Source organism: Aotus nancymaae, unplaced genomic scaffold (assembly GCF_030222135.1).
Source record: "Aotus nancymaae isolate 86718 unplaced genomic scaffold, 86718_ANA_hifiasm-v0.15.2.pri h1tg000065l, whole genome shotgun sequence".
In the NCBI taxonomy this organism is placed as follows: domain Eukaryota; kingdom Metazoa; phylum Chordata; class Mammalia; order Primates; family Aotidae; genus Aotus; species Aotus nancymaae.
Window position 1 is genome coordinate 14,718,797 of NW_026988480.1, and position 17,934 is coordinate 14,736,730.

The 17,934-nt window shown below is 40.1% G+C and overlaps 1 protein-coding gene across 3 annotated transcripts in view; it reads right to left on the bottom strand.

The window, feature by feature from the left end:
• Nucleotides 1-17,934, bottom strand: part of POU6F2 (POU class 6 homeobox 2) — a 469,381-nt gene that overhangs the window by 239,278 nt on the left and 212,169 nt on the right. For all 3 annotated transcript variants that reach the window (XM_064366754.1, XM_064366753.1, XM_064366752.1), the window contains exons 3-4: nucleotides 14,391-14,482; nucleotides 10,784-11,012 (exon numbers count right to left, since the gene is read on the bottom strand). In XM_064366754.1, the coding sequence (XP_064222824.1) occupies nucleotides 10,784-11,012; nucleotides 14,391-14,482 (321 nt within the window). The remainder of the gene's footprint in view (nucleotides 1-10,783; nucleotides 11,013-14,390; nucleotides 14,483-17,934) is intronic.

The window sequence follows — 17,934 nt, forward strand, 5'->3', positions numbered from 1 at the left end:
ATTTTGATTCCAAAAGAAAAGTAAGCAAGTAAGCCCGCTTCCCTTCCATCCATGGTAATGGAGTGAGATTGTGAATTTCAAACACAGTCTTTTCCTTTTTTAGGCATCAGTGGCATTCTAGTGGCAGCCATCTTGGAAATGAGCTACTCACTTTTGCCAACTCTGATGGCTGGCTTGGAATCTAATCCAGTTTGCACATCCTAGTGTAGAATCATTGCTAGATGCCATCAGAAGCCCTGATTTACAGCCTTATTATGTGCAAACTGGGGATCACATTACTTTCCTGCCTTTTGCTTTGAAAATAAATGCTTTGGCTTTGCTTTGACATTTATGTGGCAGCTGGAAACCATTATCCTTTGACAATGCTTTATTCCATTGACAGTATCTCTTAAATACGCAGTATACTAGTCATACTCCTCATTCATGTGCTTCCAGTTTAATCCATGCCCCAGTGCCTCAGTGACACCCGCTTCAAGGATAATGTACTACAGAACAGGCTCTCCAGGTATTTTAAATAAAAAGTCTAAAGCCTCAGAGATACAGAGGTTTGAAAAACTGCCAAAGTAAGACACATTGCAACTACTTTTCGTAACTTCTTTATGGTGGATTTGGTATTATTGGATGGCATGTCTTGTGGAGCTCTTCTGAATAACACTGTGAATATGAATTTATGCACTAGGTATTTTTAATATTGAGCTTTGTGACAGCAAGCCACGTATCATTGCGTACTAAGAGCCAAAGTCCTTTCCTCTCATTTCTGTGGCAGGTACTGCACGTCCCTTTTCTGTGAGTGGTACTGGATCTCTGCTCCCATGTTCATGATGTCAGTAGGGATGCAACCTCCTGAGTGTGGTCATCACTAGAATAGCACAAAACTAAACCACAGGGAAAAGTGCTGCATCTGGCCACCTACTTGTCTTCTTCAAGAATGGTACAAGAAGGTTTAGCACATATTTCCACCCCCACCCACCCCCTCCCTGCCAGCAATTTCACTTTCGATCAACAAAATCAAGCACATTTAAAGGCAATTTTATTAATATTAAATATTGTTCATACATAATGAATGCACAGAATTGCTTTGTGGTTGTATTTTTTTAATCTGAGAATTAATGCACTTTGTGTGCTTGATAAAGAAGGTGGTTAGAAGGTCAAGACAGCAGACCCATAATCCTAACCTTAGCAATGCTACTAATTATGTTGTGGATATAGTATTCCACCTTAATGAATAGAAAGTATTCTGATTTTTAAAATAAAACTTATTACTATAAGAATTTCTCAGTGTCTGGAATCTACCAGTAACACTTTGCTATATGGAGTATTTATCTTTTATCTTTTCCTCCCTCTCTCTCTCTGTGGGTGTCTATGGGAGTGGGGAAGGGGGTTCTTTTAAACAATTGGGATCAAATTACAGGCATTTGAAATCTTGATTGTTTTAGTGTTAGCCTCTGTATCTCTGAAATTGAGCCAACAACACTGTTTAGTGGGGAACTTGAGTCTCCCATTTCCATAAAGATTTTCCTAGTTTCAATTTCATTAGAAGTTTTGTATTTAAAAGTTTTTTATGTTTTAAAAGAGGTTAGCATTTTGTGAAACCCTATAGCATTCACTTATGTTTTCTCTTTTTGGGGAAAAACTGAAATATATTTTACATACCATAAAATTCTCCCCTTTTGTACAAATTTGACAAACACACATAGTGAAGCATCACCACGATCTAGACAGAGAACTGTTGCATCGGCCCCCAAATTCCCTTGTGCTCCTTTAAATTCACCTGCCCTCCACTTTAGCAACCACTGATTTGCTTGTAATCCTCTAATTTTGCCTTGTCCTGAATGTTACATTAAGGAATTCCTTCTTTCCTATGCCCTAATTTGCCATTTTAAATAGTCCCCAATTGGCCCATATATTTGTTACCCCTTTTTGAATTCTATGGTTAGAAATTGTTACTGTGTGTGTTCTGAGGAACCACATGGATAGACCATACAATCTAACAGGTTCACCTAATGGAATTCTAGAATCTCAGTGTTGGAAGGAATCACCTAAGTCAAATACTTCTGCAGTGTATCGTGAATGCAATGGCTGTTGGACACAGCGTCTTGTCATATAGTTTCCAATTATGTGCTCCTCCTCTCTCCCTTTAGGATTATTTATTTTCCTCCTCCATGCCACTGGCAGCTGGCTTGACCAGGTGACTTGCCTGGCCGACAGGCTGTGAGTGGAAGTGATGTGAGCAGCTCTTGAGCTGAAGCTTTAAGAGCTAGTGTAGTTCTGCCATTGTCTGCTCCCTTTGTAATGAAAAAAGCATGTCCCAGACAGGGGCTGCTTCTTCTGCTTGGATCCTAGAAGGTGGAGGATGTGCAGCAGAATCACTGCACACCTATGGCCGAGAGGTAATATGAAATCAACAAAGAAACACACCTTCTTGTTGGACGACACTGAGATTTTATGCTTAGCACCTAGGACTTCTCCTTGGGACACTCTTTCCCCAGATACTGGACAGCTTAATCCCCTTGTTCACTGGGTCTCTGCGTGGTGTAGAGACCATGACTTATGACTTTGCATAAAATGCATCACATCCCCATCCCTGCCACCCTTTCCTACCTCTATCTGCTTCACTCCCCCACTAGCATGTATATACATTAAGGGACTCTTTGTTTACTGCCAAGTCCTGAGTCCAGATCATGACCTCTAATGCTTTGAAAGTTCAGTAAATATTCATTGAACAAATGAATAAACTTAGTCTTAATAGAAAAACAAAAATAAAAATATCTGTTTCTTATCAAACTGGTATGGTCTTTTACTGTCAGATAATCGAAACTATATAACTTGATATATAGTTTTGATTTATCCTCTAGTTTCAAATCTTACTCTAGGTTTTATCTTTTTCTATTAAAAAGATTTTGCTCTTTCTTGCTTCTTGTATTTATTTATTTATTTATTTTTGAGATGGAGTCTCACTCTGTTGCCCAGGCTGGAGTGCAGTGACGCAATCTCAACTCACTGCAACTTCTGCCTCCCAGATACAAGTGATTCTCATGCCTTAGCCTCCTAAGTAGCTGGGACTATAGGTTCCCACTACCACATCTGGCTAATTTTTGTATTTTTAGTAGAGATGGGGTTACGCCGTGTTGGCCAGGCTTGCCTCGAACTCGTGACCTCAGGTAATTGGCCCGCCTCGGCCTCTCAAAGTACTGGGATTATAGGCATGAGCCAACACATCCGGCCTGTTTTTTGCTTTTTACATTACAAGCTGCTTCAAGTCCTTGGGATTACCCAGGCATAAATCAGTAAATGCAAACATATATCCATGAAAAATCATAGCATAATTGCATTGTCTTTAAGTATGTTCATCTCCAACATTTCAGGCCCTATGATGGCCACGCTCGCACACAGGCAAGGCATACAAGGTCCTCAGTATTGCCTCTTCCCGCTCCTGTAGTCTGATTTCTTGCCAGCTTGGATTCCTAATTTTCACTGAACAGACAGAGCTGTTGATAGGACCTGTAGACTCTGGTCTCCTCGTGCCTTCTTCTCTACATTGAACGCTCTCTTTACTTCTCTTCACTGGACTCTTACTTAGTCTTTAAAATTTACTCTTTCACACTTGAGCACCTTTACAAGTAAGCCAGGCACTTTCCCTGTTCTTGGGCTATTTTATTGAACCAAATAAAGATGCCTGTCACAGGGCTTCCATTCTAGGGACAGAGTCAGACATAAATGATGCATATGAGCAATACATTATACACAGAGATTCTCCTGTACAGCAGCAGGCCCAAGTATCACAATGCTGCTGACCCTGCCCTTGATAGCTACAGTAGGCATCACCCAAAATGCTCAAAAAAGCAAAATAAAAAAAAAAACCACTTAAATATTTTTGAGATTTTGCAAAAGGTCCTAAACGTCAGGGAAAAAGAAAATGCAGAAAGCAAGTAAGGGAGACAGGAGTGCTAGGGCGGGGAAGGAGAAGGGAGAAAGCCTTGATGCTTTCTGGGTGGGAACAGAGTGCTTCAGGCAGAGGGAACAGCCTGTGCAAAAGACCCTGGGCTAGGAGTACATGCAAAGAACACCAAGGAGGCCAGAGTACCCTCACATGGAGGCTGATTTAATTGAAGGAGAGGGGTGTGGGGAACAAGAAAGCAAAATAGATTCAAGATGTCTGTCTTGGAAAAAACTTTTGCACGGGGAACTGACTGGAAGCAGAAAGATCAGAAGCCTTCCCTTTTCTGCGGGACTGCATTTTCGAAACAGCTGCACATCCCTATCTGTCAGAAACATCAAGCAGCCCATTAAACCTCCAGCTTCCATAAGCCATAAGTGGACTGAGAAACTACCCAAAGAAAGATATATTCCTCAACTTCCTCATCAGATGTGGCCAAGAAAGACAACAGACAGGAAGGAATCTCCCAAGGGTGTAGTCAAGGGCCAAGGAGAACAGTGGCCAAAGGTGCTTCCCTAGAGACACGCAGTCAAGGAACTTCCATAATGTCTGCCCACAGGGATGTTGGAATGGTCATAGATAAACAAACTGTGGGAAATTTTTATGATGAAGCACTGCTTGTAAATTAACAGAAAGGAACTACTGGTATACACAATAACATGGATAAATCTCAAAAACTGCCAAATGAGAAAAGCCAGACACAAAATAATACATATAATATGAATCCATTTATGTGAAGTTCTAGAACAGAAAAAACTAATCTATACTGACAGAAAGCAGATTGAGGATTACCTGGTTGGATGGAAGGGACTGACTGCAAAGGGACACAGAGGAATCTTTTAGAGACAATTAAATGTTTTATGTATTGATGGAGCCTGCATGGGTGGATACAATTTTCAAAACTCATTGAACTAAGCACGTAAGGTCCGTGTCTTTTCTTGTATGTAAATGACACCTCAGTGAAAACACCAACACAAACAAAAGAGAACGTAATGTAACTTGCACACAAAATCCCTAACCCCCAAAATAGTCCCACGTACTTCAGCATACACAGGCTTTAAATTGGGGAGTCAGAGAAAACCAGGTCAGGTTTTCTGCCAGAGCGAAGGGAAGAAAAACCATCCTTGGCCTCGATTTTTCAACTGGCCTTGAACCTAATTGCTTTTCCATGTTCAGGTTTAGCAGCACTCTTTAATGTATTTTTGGTCATTAATTTAAATGTTATGCTTGACTTAACTGGAATGTTCACACTTTGATATAAATCTCCTATGTAGCACATTTATATTCTCCATTTATGTTGCCTACAGTGATTAGTAGGTCATTCTGGCCTGTGCTATGAGAACAAGTCACTAACCTGAACCGTCTGTCCTAGAGGTAGACACAGCGCTACTGTCCCATTAACCCTTTGCTGCCTGTTGTCACTCACATCAAGGCTGTATATATCTTCATTTCCTGCCTATGTTTTAAAGAAGCAAAAGATCCAACACATTTGCATGAGCTCCATAAAGGGGATTTTATTTTGCTATATTAACTAACAACCTCTGTTTTTACCTTAGGACTGCACATCTTTAGTGCAGTTATCTGTGATCCAAAGTAATAAGTAAAAGGGAAGACACTGACTTTTCAAGGAGTTTATGGTGTATGTGACAGAGCAAGCTTCGTTATCTTCTTTCTTTGAGTTTATGGTCATCATTCATCTTATTTCATAGATGTGCACGTGCTTATAGTCACCAGAGGCCAAAGCCCTATAAGCATGGGATGAAGGATGCAGGGATGGAGAGACCCAGTGTAGCTAATGGTGAACAGAACTTGGAAGAGGAAAGGAACACTCAAGGCAAGGTAGAAGAGGGCACAAAACTTAACCTATTTCATGTAGGGACACAGGGCTTTCAGGAGTAGGTCATTTCTAGGTCTTATCTGAATGCTCTGAGTAGAGCATTTCTGGACGCAATCCCAGCCACAGCTTCCAGGGACTTTGTTCAAAATAGTCAGAACCTAAACCTCACCATTGGCATCTCCTGAGCTCAGAATTTGCCTCAGTCCTTGCTCACGGGAAGGCTACTGGCTTTTACAGTTCCCAACGGAAAGGCCAATGTCCAGCCTGCCATACCTGCTACCCCTTCTGCTGATGAGGGAGGTTCAGTAGTTTCCTAAGCCCACTTATCCATATTCCATATCACATCATTCTGGCTTCCCACTTCCCACCAGCGTCATAGACGAGAGGACAAAAATGAACCTGTCAATCTCAGGGCAGTCAGTCTCCAGTCTGGCCAGTGACACGAGATAGTTTAAATTAAAAGGCTCAGCCTCACAGGTAATTTCTTTCTTGGATAGTCAGAATTTTAGATAGACATGGCGATAAGGATAAAGATAAAGATGATGGAGACAGATAAAAATGGAGAGTTCCCAACAGGTACCTGAATTGGAAAAATGTCTGACCTTAGAGGAGACAAAATGGAACAGGAGTGAACCAGAATTATGGTTTAGCCAAAATCCAACCAATGCAATAGAGAAAGGTCCCAGAGGGAGCAAGAGAAGACAGGGAGATGGGTCATTAGTCATTCTGGGCGTGGGGATTAGACGCCTGCCTCCTGCAAAGGAGAGGATGATACAGCCTGCAGCCTCACAGTTTGCTGGATGCTCTGCTGTCCAAATTTCATTCCAGGTTCCAATGAGGCTGGGTTACAGGGCTGTTCCTAGGATCCTGCAAGACGTCTAACTCCTTACTCCTGTGTGTCTTCTTGCAATAAGAGCTCATCACTGATGAGACAGGAATGAATCTCTTTCACGCTGGGAAGGATCGAAGAGAAAGGGAAAACAATCCCCAGGCCACACATACAGGTTTTCTGCTGAGTTAAAAGTTATTTTTATCAGCAAAGCAAAAATTTCATTGTATAAAATCTCACAGCAAGGTCTTCAAGAGAGCTTCCATTACGTAAAAGAACTTCCCTTGGTCTTGAGGATATGAAAGTCCTAACAGAAGCAAAAATGTTCCCACACATTATTCCTTTCAGTCATTCTCATCTGGAGGCCTGGGGTGGTGAGTAAGAGCGGGAGAGGACATTCACTGCCTTCATGTGGGTCCTCCAGAATCATAAGAGTCTCTGATTCTGGCTGCTGGTGATATTGGGGAATGCCATGGACCTGACGCTTGCTCCCTCAACCCCACCAAATTCATATGTTGAAATCCCAACCCTCAAGGTGCTTATATCAGCAGGTGGGGCCTTTGGGAGTTGATTAGGTCATGAGAGGGGAGTTGATTAGGTCATGAGAGTGGAGCCCTCATAATGAAATTAGTACCTTTATAAAAGGGACCCTGAGAGTTCCCTCATAGCTTCTGTGGTGGGAGGACACAGTAAAAAGACAGCCAGACATCTATGAAGCAGGAATGGGCCCTCCCTAGAACCGAATCTGCCTGTGTCTTGATCTTGGACTTCCCAGGCTCTAGCACTGTGAGGAATACAATCTGTTGTTTGTAAACCACCCAGCCTATGGTTTTTATGTTATAGCAGCCCAAACAGACAAAGGCAGGGAGTTGCCTAATTAGATCAGCATTTCTTAAATTTTAATGTGTGTAGAGATTTTTTGGGGATCTTTTTAAATGCAGATTCTGTTCAGAGGGTCTCGGGTGGAGCCTGAGGTCCTGTATTTCTAGCAGGCTCCCAGGAGACATTGATGCCGCTAGTCTGAGGACCATGTTTTGAGAGAAGATTGAGATATGACCCCTTCTGACAGAGTCGAGAAGGGCTGCTCTCGGTGTAACAGCATGTCATAGTGCTCATTAAAATACATGTGTAAATCGTGGCCTCTGAGGCTCTGAGAGCTATTCCGTGTGACTTGATAGGGGATGTAAATGAACAACCTCTCAATCACTTCAGTAAAAAGGAAAATATTTGAAATCTTATCCTTGAATTCCAAACCATTAAGAGACTGATGTCAGCAACTTTTTTTTTTCCTTTCATCTTAGCAAATTTATGGCTTTTGAGCTAGAAGAACAGAGGCTGGAGGGCTGGGTAGGAAGGTTGGGGACGATTCCAGTTGGTGGAATTGTTTCAGGGATAAAAGCTTAACACTTCACAATAAGGAAAAGGGAACTATTCATGACCAAGCATGTTACACGGTAACAGGCTCTGCTTCAGACTAGGTGTGCAACCTCCCCCTCACACTGACCCACCAAATCTGTTGTATAAAATCACTGGAGAAGTGGGTGTTTATTATAGATGAGCAGACTTAAGAGTCATTTTAAAGACTCAGAAAAGGCTTGGGCTGAGGTTATGGTGTTTATTGTATAGGAAAGAGCCAGAGGAGAGGAAACAGCCTTCTCTCCTCACTATTGACTATAAGAATGCATGTAAGGATTTCTTCTAAGGTACTAATAACCCATTTACAAGACTCTTACCCTTGAAAGATGATGAGATTTGAGGTCATCTTGAAGACTGGATCAGTCTCAGAGCCCCTGCAGATGACCTTTCAGCCTGCCAGCCAACCACCCACCATCCCAAGAGTCCCACTACTTCTGCAACATAACTTGGGAAGTTCCACAAGCCATTGATTCTACCTAGGGATTGTCAAGGGCTGTGTGGTAGGTCGCCTAAAGGTGGGAAAATCAGCTTTGGGATGGCTGTTGGTGGATCGATTACAAGGTGACCACTGGCTTTGCCATTTAGGTGGTAGACATTTATCTTGGGCACTTTTGAGACATGAGATTTTCCTGATTACCATCCTTATTGCCCTTGAACTTCTCATTAGAATGACCACCTCTTTCTGGGTTGCCTGAGACTTGGAATAGAAAATCCCAAGAAACCTGGAAGGTAGAACTTTCCTAGATCTTGATTTGGGACTTGGGATTCACTCCCAAAGATATTAAATCAGAAGGAATTGGGGAAGGAGTTTGATGTTAAGCCTAATTAGAAAGCTTTTCCTATAAACAGCTGAATTGCAACAGGGAAGTGTTTTATTTTAATAACCTCATCATAACTTCATGATGTTGGACCCTCTCTCCAACATCAGTGAAATTTCAAAGAGGAAGACATGGGGGAAATGTTCACTTGTGTTTGTGTAGCAGACAAGAGCTTAGGCATCAACTACAACACACTTCTGAAGATGATGCTGAGAGAGAAATTGTGTTGGAAGCTCCCAGGGATAAAAAGAGCGAGTGCTTTTGTTTCCCCTATTTAATCAGGCCACAAAACTTGGGATTCCTTTTGTGAAACCAGAGGTACCCCAAAGAACCAAACTCCAAGTTATAAGCTAGTACTGAAATTTGATATTTACAACAAACAAATACAAAAGGAAAAATCTTGATAGAAGTCCACATTAAGCCAATCACTAATTTTGAACCCTTGAAAAAACAGGTACTAAAATCTTAAGAATACCAAATCACGATTACGAAATAACAAGCCTATTTTTTTTTAACTCTAATTTTTGGCATCCTTCTTAACCACACAGGATTAATTCGTGGCCCAGGAGCTCTTCAAGCTTATGTTTATTTATAATATTCAATATTCCCATAAGCACAAATGTTCCAAATGGAAGGCTGCATTTTGATAATGCCCATTTCTTCATTAAGATTTCATCATCCAACTACATTAAAAAGCCTCTCCCTACACTTTGTTGCTCTGGCTTTCACCTTGTGTATTCCTGCTTTATTTGCTTAATCTTAAGATCTGGCTTCCCGGGCACTCTGAAATTTGAAACAAGCAAAGTTTGTGCATTAGCGTATCCTGGGCATGCATGATTTATGAATGGCAGGTTTCTCGGCACAATTTAATGGTACAAGAGAGACTTTGTTTTAAACATTAAAATGAAAGGCAAGAAGTGGCAACAATGGGTGGGATAACAGAATACAGAGCATGGAAAGAAGTTTGGGTCAAGAGTTAATCAATTCTTACTTGGCCTGTTTCTTAGTCTTGTGGACTGATTTCTCTAATAAATAATATGAAACACTGACATTTGACCAAATAAAAAAGTATTTTAAATTACTATTCTGATAACTTACCCAGATGAGCCCTCATTCTGCAAAAAATTTAATTGTTAATTTTTATATATATGAAGAAAAGAAACATCTTTGACTAAGTCTAAAATAAATTCATTTTCTCTTTAGTAGGCATCCTATTGATATTCAGGCCATTTTCAACAAAAATAATTCCTCCTCTGACAGAATCTTTCGTAAATCAATCTGTCAGTCAATGCTACCAAATCTTTTAGAGAAAAGTCAAAACCTTCATCATATCAAGACAACTACCCTTCCTAAGTAAAATTAGAGTCTTACTTGCTATATGCCCACGTAATATAAAGGCTCAACATGCAAGTCTATTTTTCTCATTGCAAAATATGAGCTCAAGTAGCACAATTTTTGTTTAATAACTATAACTAAAAGATACTTTTAGAGCAAAATAATCATTAATAAATTATTCCAAACAATATCTTGTATTTGAGAAGTTTCAATTGCTTCAAACACAAACAAGCAAACTCTAACTTTTCTTTACACATCTAAATTGAAGAATTGATGAAATGGTAACTCAGGTTTTCAAATAACAGCAACAGGAATTTTACTTTTAAATTTTTGACGTGTCATGCAATGATGGCGCATAAATGCTTCCAGAAGACCTGAAAAGTTTTGATACCAATATTAGGCAATGAGGACTGATAAAGCCAGCGGCTTGTGCAAGCTCAGGATTCACAGACAACAGAAAATTTTGCTTCCTACAGAAGTCTTCAATATCGTTTATGGCGGAAGCAACTCTGAACCACATTCACCATTCTAGGCACTATTTTTGTTGTTCACTTCAGAGAATACTGGCCAGTGGGTAGAGCCCTGCATGGTGCATAGACGCTATAGATTACCTTGTAGATTTTGCAATGGCAGAGTCATAATGCCTCCGGCTGCAGCTGCTGCCACCAGCCCTTGGATGTTGGTGAGATTCGCTGTTGGCAGTGTGAGAACCAGTCCTTGCTGGCCTCCTAGCTGTCCCGCCATGTTGAAGGGGATGAGAATTGGCTGGTTGAGGGCTGGGGGGCCTCCCGGCATCACGCCAGCCACAGCAGAAGCTAATTGCTGTGCCGTCAGAAGTGGCTGCAAGGAAACAGATAATAGCTCACTTTCCTGCGGAACCAAGGCATAGGTTTTAAAAACATCTTCCTTCCATTTAAGCAGGATCAGAAAGTTCCTGAAGAAGTACCAAAAAATCATGCTCTTGCTCTTTCCCATTAAAAAAAGATTGGTAGAAAAAAAATTTCAAAGTTGCATTTCATTGATTTCTTTAAAAAGTTTCATTTGGTTTGGACTTCTGAGGAACTCAAATACCTTTACAAGTAATAACTTATGTTTATATGTTATTCTTTGAATGAATTTCCATTTGATCCTATCTTCATGTATTCGAAGTTCTCAGCTAATTTATTCTGTGTCGCTACAGAAAGAACTCATTGGGATCAGTGGGATTTTTTTTGATTCAAAAAGAGCAATGAAATACTACTCTTAACTTTTAAATTAACAAAAATAATGTAGAAAATTTACATGATGCTGGAAAGTCTGTACTGACACTGTTACACAGATCTATGGCTGGGGGACATGTAGACTGGCATAATCCTTTTGGAAAGCAATTTAGAAATAGATTATCCAGAGCTGCAAAAATATTTATCCCCCTTTCACTCAGAATATACTCCTAGGATAGAGCTTGAAGACATTATTCAAAAGGAAATAAGATAACTGCATAAAAACATGCATTATGTTTCAAAATACATAAATATTGAAAACAGTTTATTACAGTACTAAACTAGATGAAATATTGCATCGTCATTAAAATGGCTCATTATGACACCTCTTCAGAAAAATAGAAAACGTTTGTAATATGAGAATACAATAGAAAATAAGCTGGATAACTATTAAGTAAACTTCAATGATTATTATTAAAATGGTAGAATTATGTATGTACAATAACAAGACCTAAAACAGAATATAAGACATAAACATATTTGCTGTGGATAAAACTTAAAATCTTTGAAAATAATTCTTTTGTTATTACTCTAACATCTTTTGCCCAATTAAAATGATATTATACAAACACAAGTTTACATCCATTATGGATGCAACAGCTTTTCTTTGGTAGGGAAGGGCAACTGCCGGGCATGTTTTAAGTGCAGCATGTGGGCTCTTCACCAGGATGACATGGGAAGGATTCCTGCCCTAGTCAAGCCAGATGGCCACAAGAGTCATTTTATCTTAGAGTCCTTGATTCAGGACTTTCATTGTAGTCTTGTGGGAGCTGTGTCATGGAACATAATAATCCCGTATCTATTTTTCTACAGGAACCAATGCAAAACTCTTATGTGAGGGGTAGGTAATTAAATATAGGCAAACCACCAAGCCCAACGTATAATAACCAGGCACTATTCTAATGCTGCAGTTATTCTACCAGTGAGATACAGAGAGGTTAGTAACTTGCCCAAGTCCCATATCTAGTTGCGAGAGGGTTCAAGTTCAAGTCCAGGAAGGCTGCTCCAGAGCCCATCTTTTACCCCTTTCTTGTCACTCCTCCAATACAAAGAACAGATTTAGAGAAGTGAGGCTGCTTTATCTGAAGAATAAGGTGAGGTGTGGAGAGGGCTAAGCCCACACTTTGGTCATTCCCTGCAGTGTCCTTTCCAGGACCCTTTGGGGGAGGCTCTGCAGAACCCCAGGACTCCGCTTAGCTGAGTTTAGAACTGCTGCTCTAGACCCCACAGGCCTTGCTCCTAATGTGTTTGTTCACTTTGCTAAATTCACACAAGTAACTGTGCTTCCCTTTAAAAAAAAAATACAGTTATTCTGCTGGGTGCAGTGGCTCACACCTGTAATCCTAGCACTTTGGGAGGCCAAGGCGGGTGGATCACCTGAGGTCGGGAGTTCAAGGCCAGCTTGACCAACATGTTGAAACCCTGTCTCTACTAAAAATATAAAAATTTAGTTGGAAGTGGTGGTGAGTGCCTGTAATCCCAGCTACTCGGGAGGCTGAGGCAGGAGAATCACTTGAACCCAGGAGGCGGAGGTTGCAGTGAGCCGAGATCGTGCTACTGCACTCCAGCCTGGGCAACAAGAGTGAGACTCTGTCTCAAAATAATGATAATAATAATAATAATGATGATGATTCTAATGAGCAAAAGAAATATACTTTGGGAATGAACACAAAATTATATGCTGGCCCTTAGTTTTCAGGTGTTACATCACTACCGATAGTTATATTATGGTAAGAGGGAAGGCAAATGAGAGTTCTCAGACCATACATGGGTCACACATTTAGGGGTTTTGGCCTGCAGCATTTTTCATATAGGATTTGTGAGCTCAAGGCAGGGCATGCACTCTCCATTGCCTCAGGGCCACCACTCCTCACTGACCTGGGCCTGTGGGGCTGCCTACCCAACCTGAAGGCATTAGAGTGTGTTACCCCCAGTATGGTCACAGGCACGTGTGCAGGCATACACACACACAGACACGCATTATTACATGTGCACACACACGATATTATAAGCATAAAATTATAAAGCATATGACACCAAAAATCCTGTTCCTGAGAGTCCCAGGAAAACTCTCTAGGCTTCCATAAGGCAGCAGACATTTCCCCAGGCTTTCTGTCCACGGGCACAGAGTTATCTGTGCTCTGAGATGGACTATGGGAACTGAGGCCATAGGGAGACTTGGTGGCAAGTGGAATAAGAACGTCAAAACCAACCCTCACTCTAAACTTGGGTGAGCCCTCAATGTGCTGAAAGCAATCAACTTCCAGGAGCAACAATGACAGCAAAAGGGAGAGAAAGGCCCTAGTATCAGCTTCTCTTTCCATAAAAGCAGGATGAACGCTGAAAGCTTCACACTAAATGACAGAGGTAAAAAGGAAAAAAAGCCCAGCCTTTTATAATTGTGTTCTACATCTCCATATAGCCCACACCAGGCTGCAAAAAACAAATATTGGACTTTAAAAAATAATGATTGTATTTCTTTATTAATGCAAGAGCTATGTGTGATGTACAGTATTGTCAAACCCAATAAGCTGAACTTGCATTAAAATTGCATTAACTTTTTTATATTAAATCACATCTTGTATTTCAAAAATGGCTATAGTAAGGTTGAAATAACTTAATTTTCTTCACACTCCAGTCATTAAAGTTTTACTTTCCAGAAAACTGCATGGTAACCAACAGCACAATTGTAGTGGGTTTTAAGTAAAAAAAAAAAAAAGTGTTTCCACATGATTAAAGCCAACCTTTCCTTTAAGAAGAGAGAGGAGTTTTGCAAACACATATTTTCTTGATGGTATTTAATAAGTAATGTAGTCATACAGCTTTTCATATGAAAATTTATTACCATCTTTGCTCTGTTGGAGTTAATTGGATTTAACCCATTATTATTTATTTGGTTATTTATATGGTTAAACCATCCTAAATGCAGTCTAATGGAAAGCAGTTGAGAGATACTGACCTGTGGCCCAACTGGAAATGCGGGGTGGGTCTGACTGGCCTGGTGTTGGTCAGGAGTGCCTGGGTCTGATAGTGCTGGGTTTCCTCTGGCCCCTAGAATTCAAAAAGAGAAATGCTCCCTTAATATAAGATCCAGCCTGGGAACTGCACACGACCCCATTTTCCTGTAATGTAACATAACATTAAGGCATAGATGATATGACAGAGTGGTTTATCAATATCTCCAGTGCTCAAATCACTTATGAACTGTATAAATGATGGTGAGAGACATTCAGGATGGCCAAGTTCATCGAGAGGTAGAAGAATAGAATGGCAGGGAATGTAGAACAATCATCAGTTTCACTAAACTTACGTTAAACCTGTTTGCATAGAGTATGCCAGTGTATCATATGTGTGGGGAACTGCACCCTTTAAGTACAGGTGAGCCATAGCTAATCTAAATTTTCTAAAATTGAAGTGTGATCCAAGATATGACCAAGCCCATCAATATTTTCCCCTAATATGGCTTTCCCCATCTCCTTCATACTCCTGTGGCCTTCTTCCATGCTCTTTGAACTCTGAATCTTATGACATCACTTTCCTGAAAACAAAGGCTTTTTCCATATAACCTTACACAATGTCCTAAAAAGAATATGGCTCTCCCTAAGCAAGTGTCCCAGGTGCTAATTGAAACAGTAGGAATCCCACAAGAGCAACAGGGAGTTCCACTATGCTAAGCACAGAACACAACTTGCTTCCTTTACTGGAATCCTATTGGACATCAGAGCAGAGAAAATGAAATTCCACCCAAAAGCAAATCCTTCAAACCCTTTTAACATGATCATTTCTCTGTGTGTGTTTCTGTGCTTTGTTTCAGGACAAATCGTAGCAGGTAAGATAGTGGCAGAAACAATAAATACACAAACAAACAAATAAAACCAGTCCCAATTTTTGAGAATTTCTACTTGGTAGCTTTTGTTTCCTTGGAGTTTTCTAATGGGTGGTTGAAATCCAATTCCAAGCAAACCTTAACAAGATCCTCTTTCCTGATGTTTGTCCTATGAATAACAAGTGGAAGACAATTCAAACCCTGTTTACCAGCATGCCATGGAAAACCCAGAAAGAAAGATATGACTGTGTCACACTTATAAATTTTAAAGAAGGTATTATTGGCTCATTTAAAACAAATTCTTCTATATATTCTCCAAAGGGACAGACTTATAAATAATAGAAACGGCAAAAAATACTTCAGCACATTAAGCTACAAATAAAATTGACTGCTACATATTATTCAATTGACTTCTATCTCCACCGCGATGTGTCAATCATAACAGCATTTTATAATAGGATTAAGCAATAAACGTGCAAAGCCATTATGCAGAAATCTGAAAATCTGATTAATTTGTAATATTTTTTTGTGCAGAAAGTCAGGAACGGACATTGCTTGGGGAATACTTACAAGCATTCTATTGAAATTTCTAAATTGATTTGGAACAAACTAATAAAAACACAGACTTGCTGACATTTTATAAAGTAAATTCTGTCAAAATATGTTTGGCATTTTAATGATTGCTGTCATTTAATAACAAGGGTAAGATGACCCATCATAAGATGCCAACCATTTCCCCATAATGTGCAGAAGATTTCTTCTAAATTTTTTATATGTGATTTACTTATTATACTTAAAAGCACAGCAGTTTAAGCTGGGAGATGTCTTGGGCAGTGCAAATCTTACAAGTCTCTGTTCTTTCTTATATACCCAAGTCCAATTTTGCCCTAAAATTCTCAGCAGAACCTTATATACTTCAAAGAGCTTGTGAGGTGTTAAAGTGTTGCTTTTGGTCAAATATTCAGATTAGGTAAATTCTCAAATGGCTAAAAATGCACAGTTTAAAAAAAATTTGGTTGTTTTCCCATACTTGCCAGGCATGGGTTTTTATGCCAGACTATGAAAAGAGAGTTTTTACAATGCACAGAAAAATGGAAAAGCCCTTTTAAACAATTAGAAAATGAATACCTTCATGCTTAAACATTTCCGTGCCACGTCAGGCCCTTCTGTCTCATGTTTCTTTCATGCATACCAAGGCCACTTTTTGACTCTGTTTCTAATGCATGCCATTGTAACGTTTAGGATTGGTCTCACACAGGCACAGTGTCAACAAGATTGTGCATTTGTTCCCCTCAACTTTACACAGATTACATTTGCTTACATTTATTCTTTGTTGCTTGGAGGCCTAGCTGGTGCTCAGCAGCTTGTTCTGAGGCTGGTTATTCTCAAAAACCACGTTCAGTGTAGTCCAGGGCAATTCCACACAATTTAATGTGTAAAATGAAGTCTTTCACAGGCTCTAGAGGAGATTATGTATGCTCTCCTGCCTGGATCCAAAAGTAATGTTTCTTCTTAATGTGCATCTCCATTTTCCCCAAACACATGTATCACACATAACCTTGTAGGACCATAAACTAATCCGTCTGGTTGGAAGGCAGCTCTGGAATCAGGGGCCTTCTCAGAGCCAGAGGGGGAATCAGGCAGTCAGAATGAATAAATGACATTGGCTAAGGGTTTCAGAGAGATTTGAAGCAACACTTAGCTGAACGTTCGCAGAGAATTTGAGGTTGGATATTTTCGTGGGCACAGATATGAAAACACAAACTTGAATGGGTTGGGTAGTTTTCTCCTGACCAGGAGCTTAGGAAACACGTTACATCTCTGGAGACCAAGGAATTCCATCTGTTCTGAAGTTAACAGCTTGTGCTTTTGAGGCAGCAACTACGAGCTCTGTGGGTCAGGGGCTGTGCTGCTGGTTCATCACTTTATGCTGTCATTTCATTCACATTTTGTGAATATTCACTCAATAGAAATAGGGGGTTGGCTTTTAATTGAGCAGTGGTATAATTCCTTTAAGATAGGTACTGGCATCCACTTGACTACTCACTGCTATTTAACATAAACCTTCAAAATATCTCGAAATTATTAGCTTATTGGCAAATTCTACCTCAATTCCAGTTTAGATATTAAAAGAAGTTTGCTGTAAGGGTTAAAACAAAGGACTCTAAAAAAATGTAAACTCTGCTTGGGTTTAAAGTTAGCATTACCACTTAACTGAGAAAGTGAACTCTGGTGTGTTTTGCAACTTCACGCATCACCTTGTAAAAGTCAGGGATGATAATAGTACCCCCTCACGGCATTGCTGTTGTGAGGATTAAATGAGCTAATATATATGTAACTGTCTTGAAATTATGCATGCTTGTCATATAACTGCTATTTCTCTTGATTATTATTATTTAATAAAAAATTAATTTTTTTTAAAAGATACAGTATCTTACTCTGTATCCCCAGCTAGAGTGCAGTGGTGTGATTATTGCTCACAGAAGCCTTGATCTCCTGGGCTTAAGCAATCCTTCTGCTTCAGCCTCTTCCTGAGTAGCTGAGACTACAGGAGCAAGCCACTACACTCAGCCAATTTTTTTGGTATGGATAGCATATCATTCCATTGCCCATATTGGTCTTGAACTCCTGGCCTCAAGTGATCCTCCCGCATTGGCCTCCCAAAGTGCTGCGATTT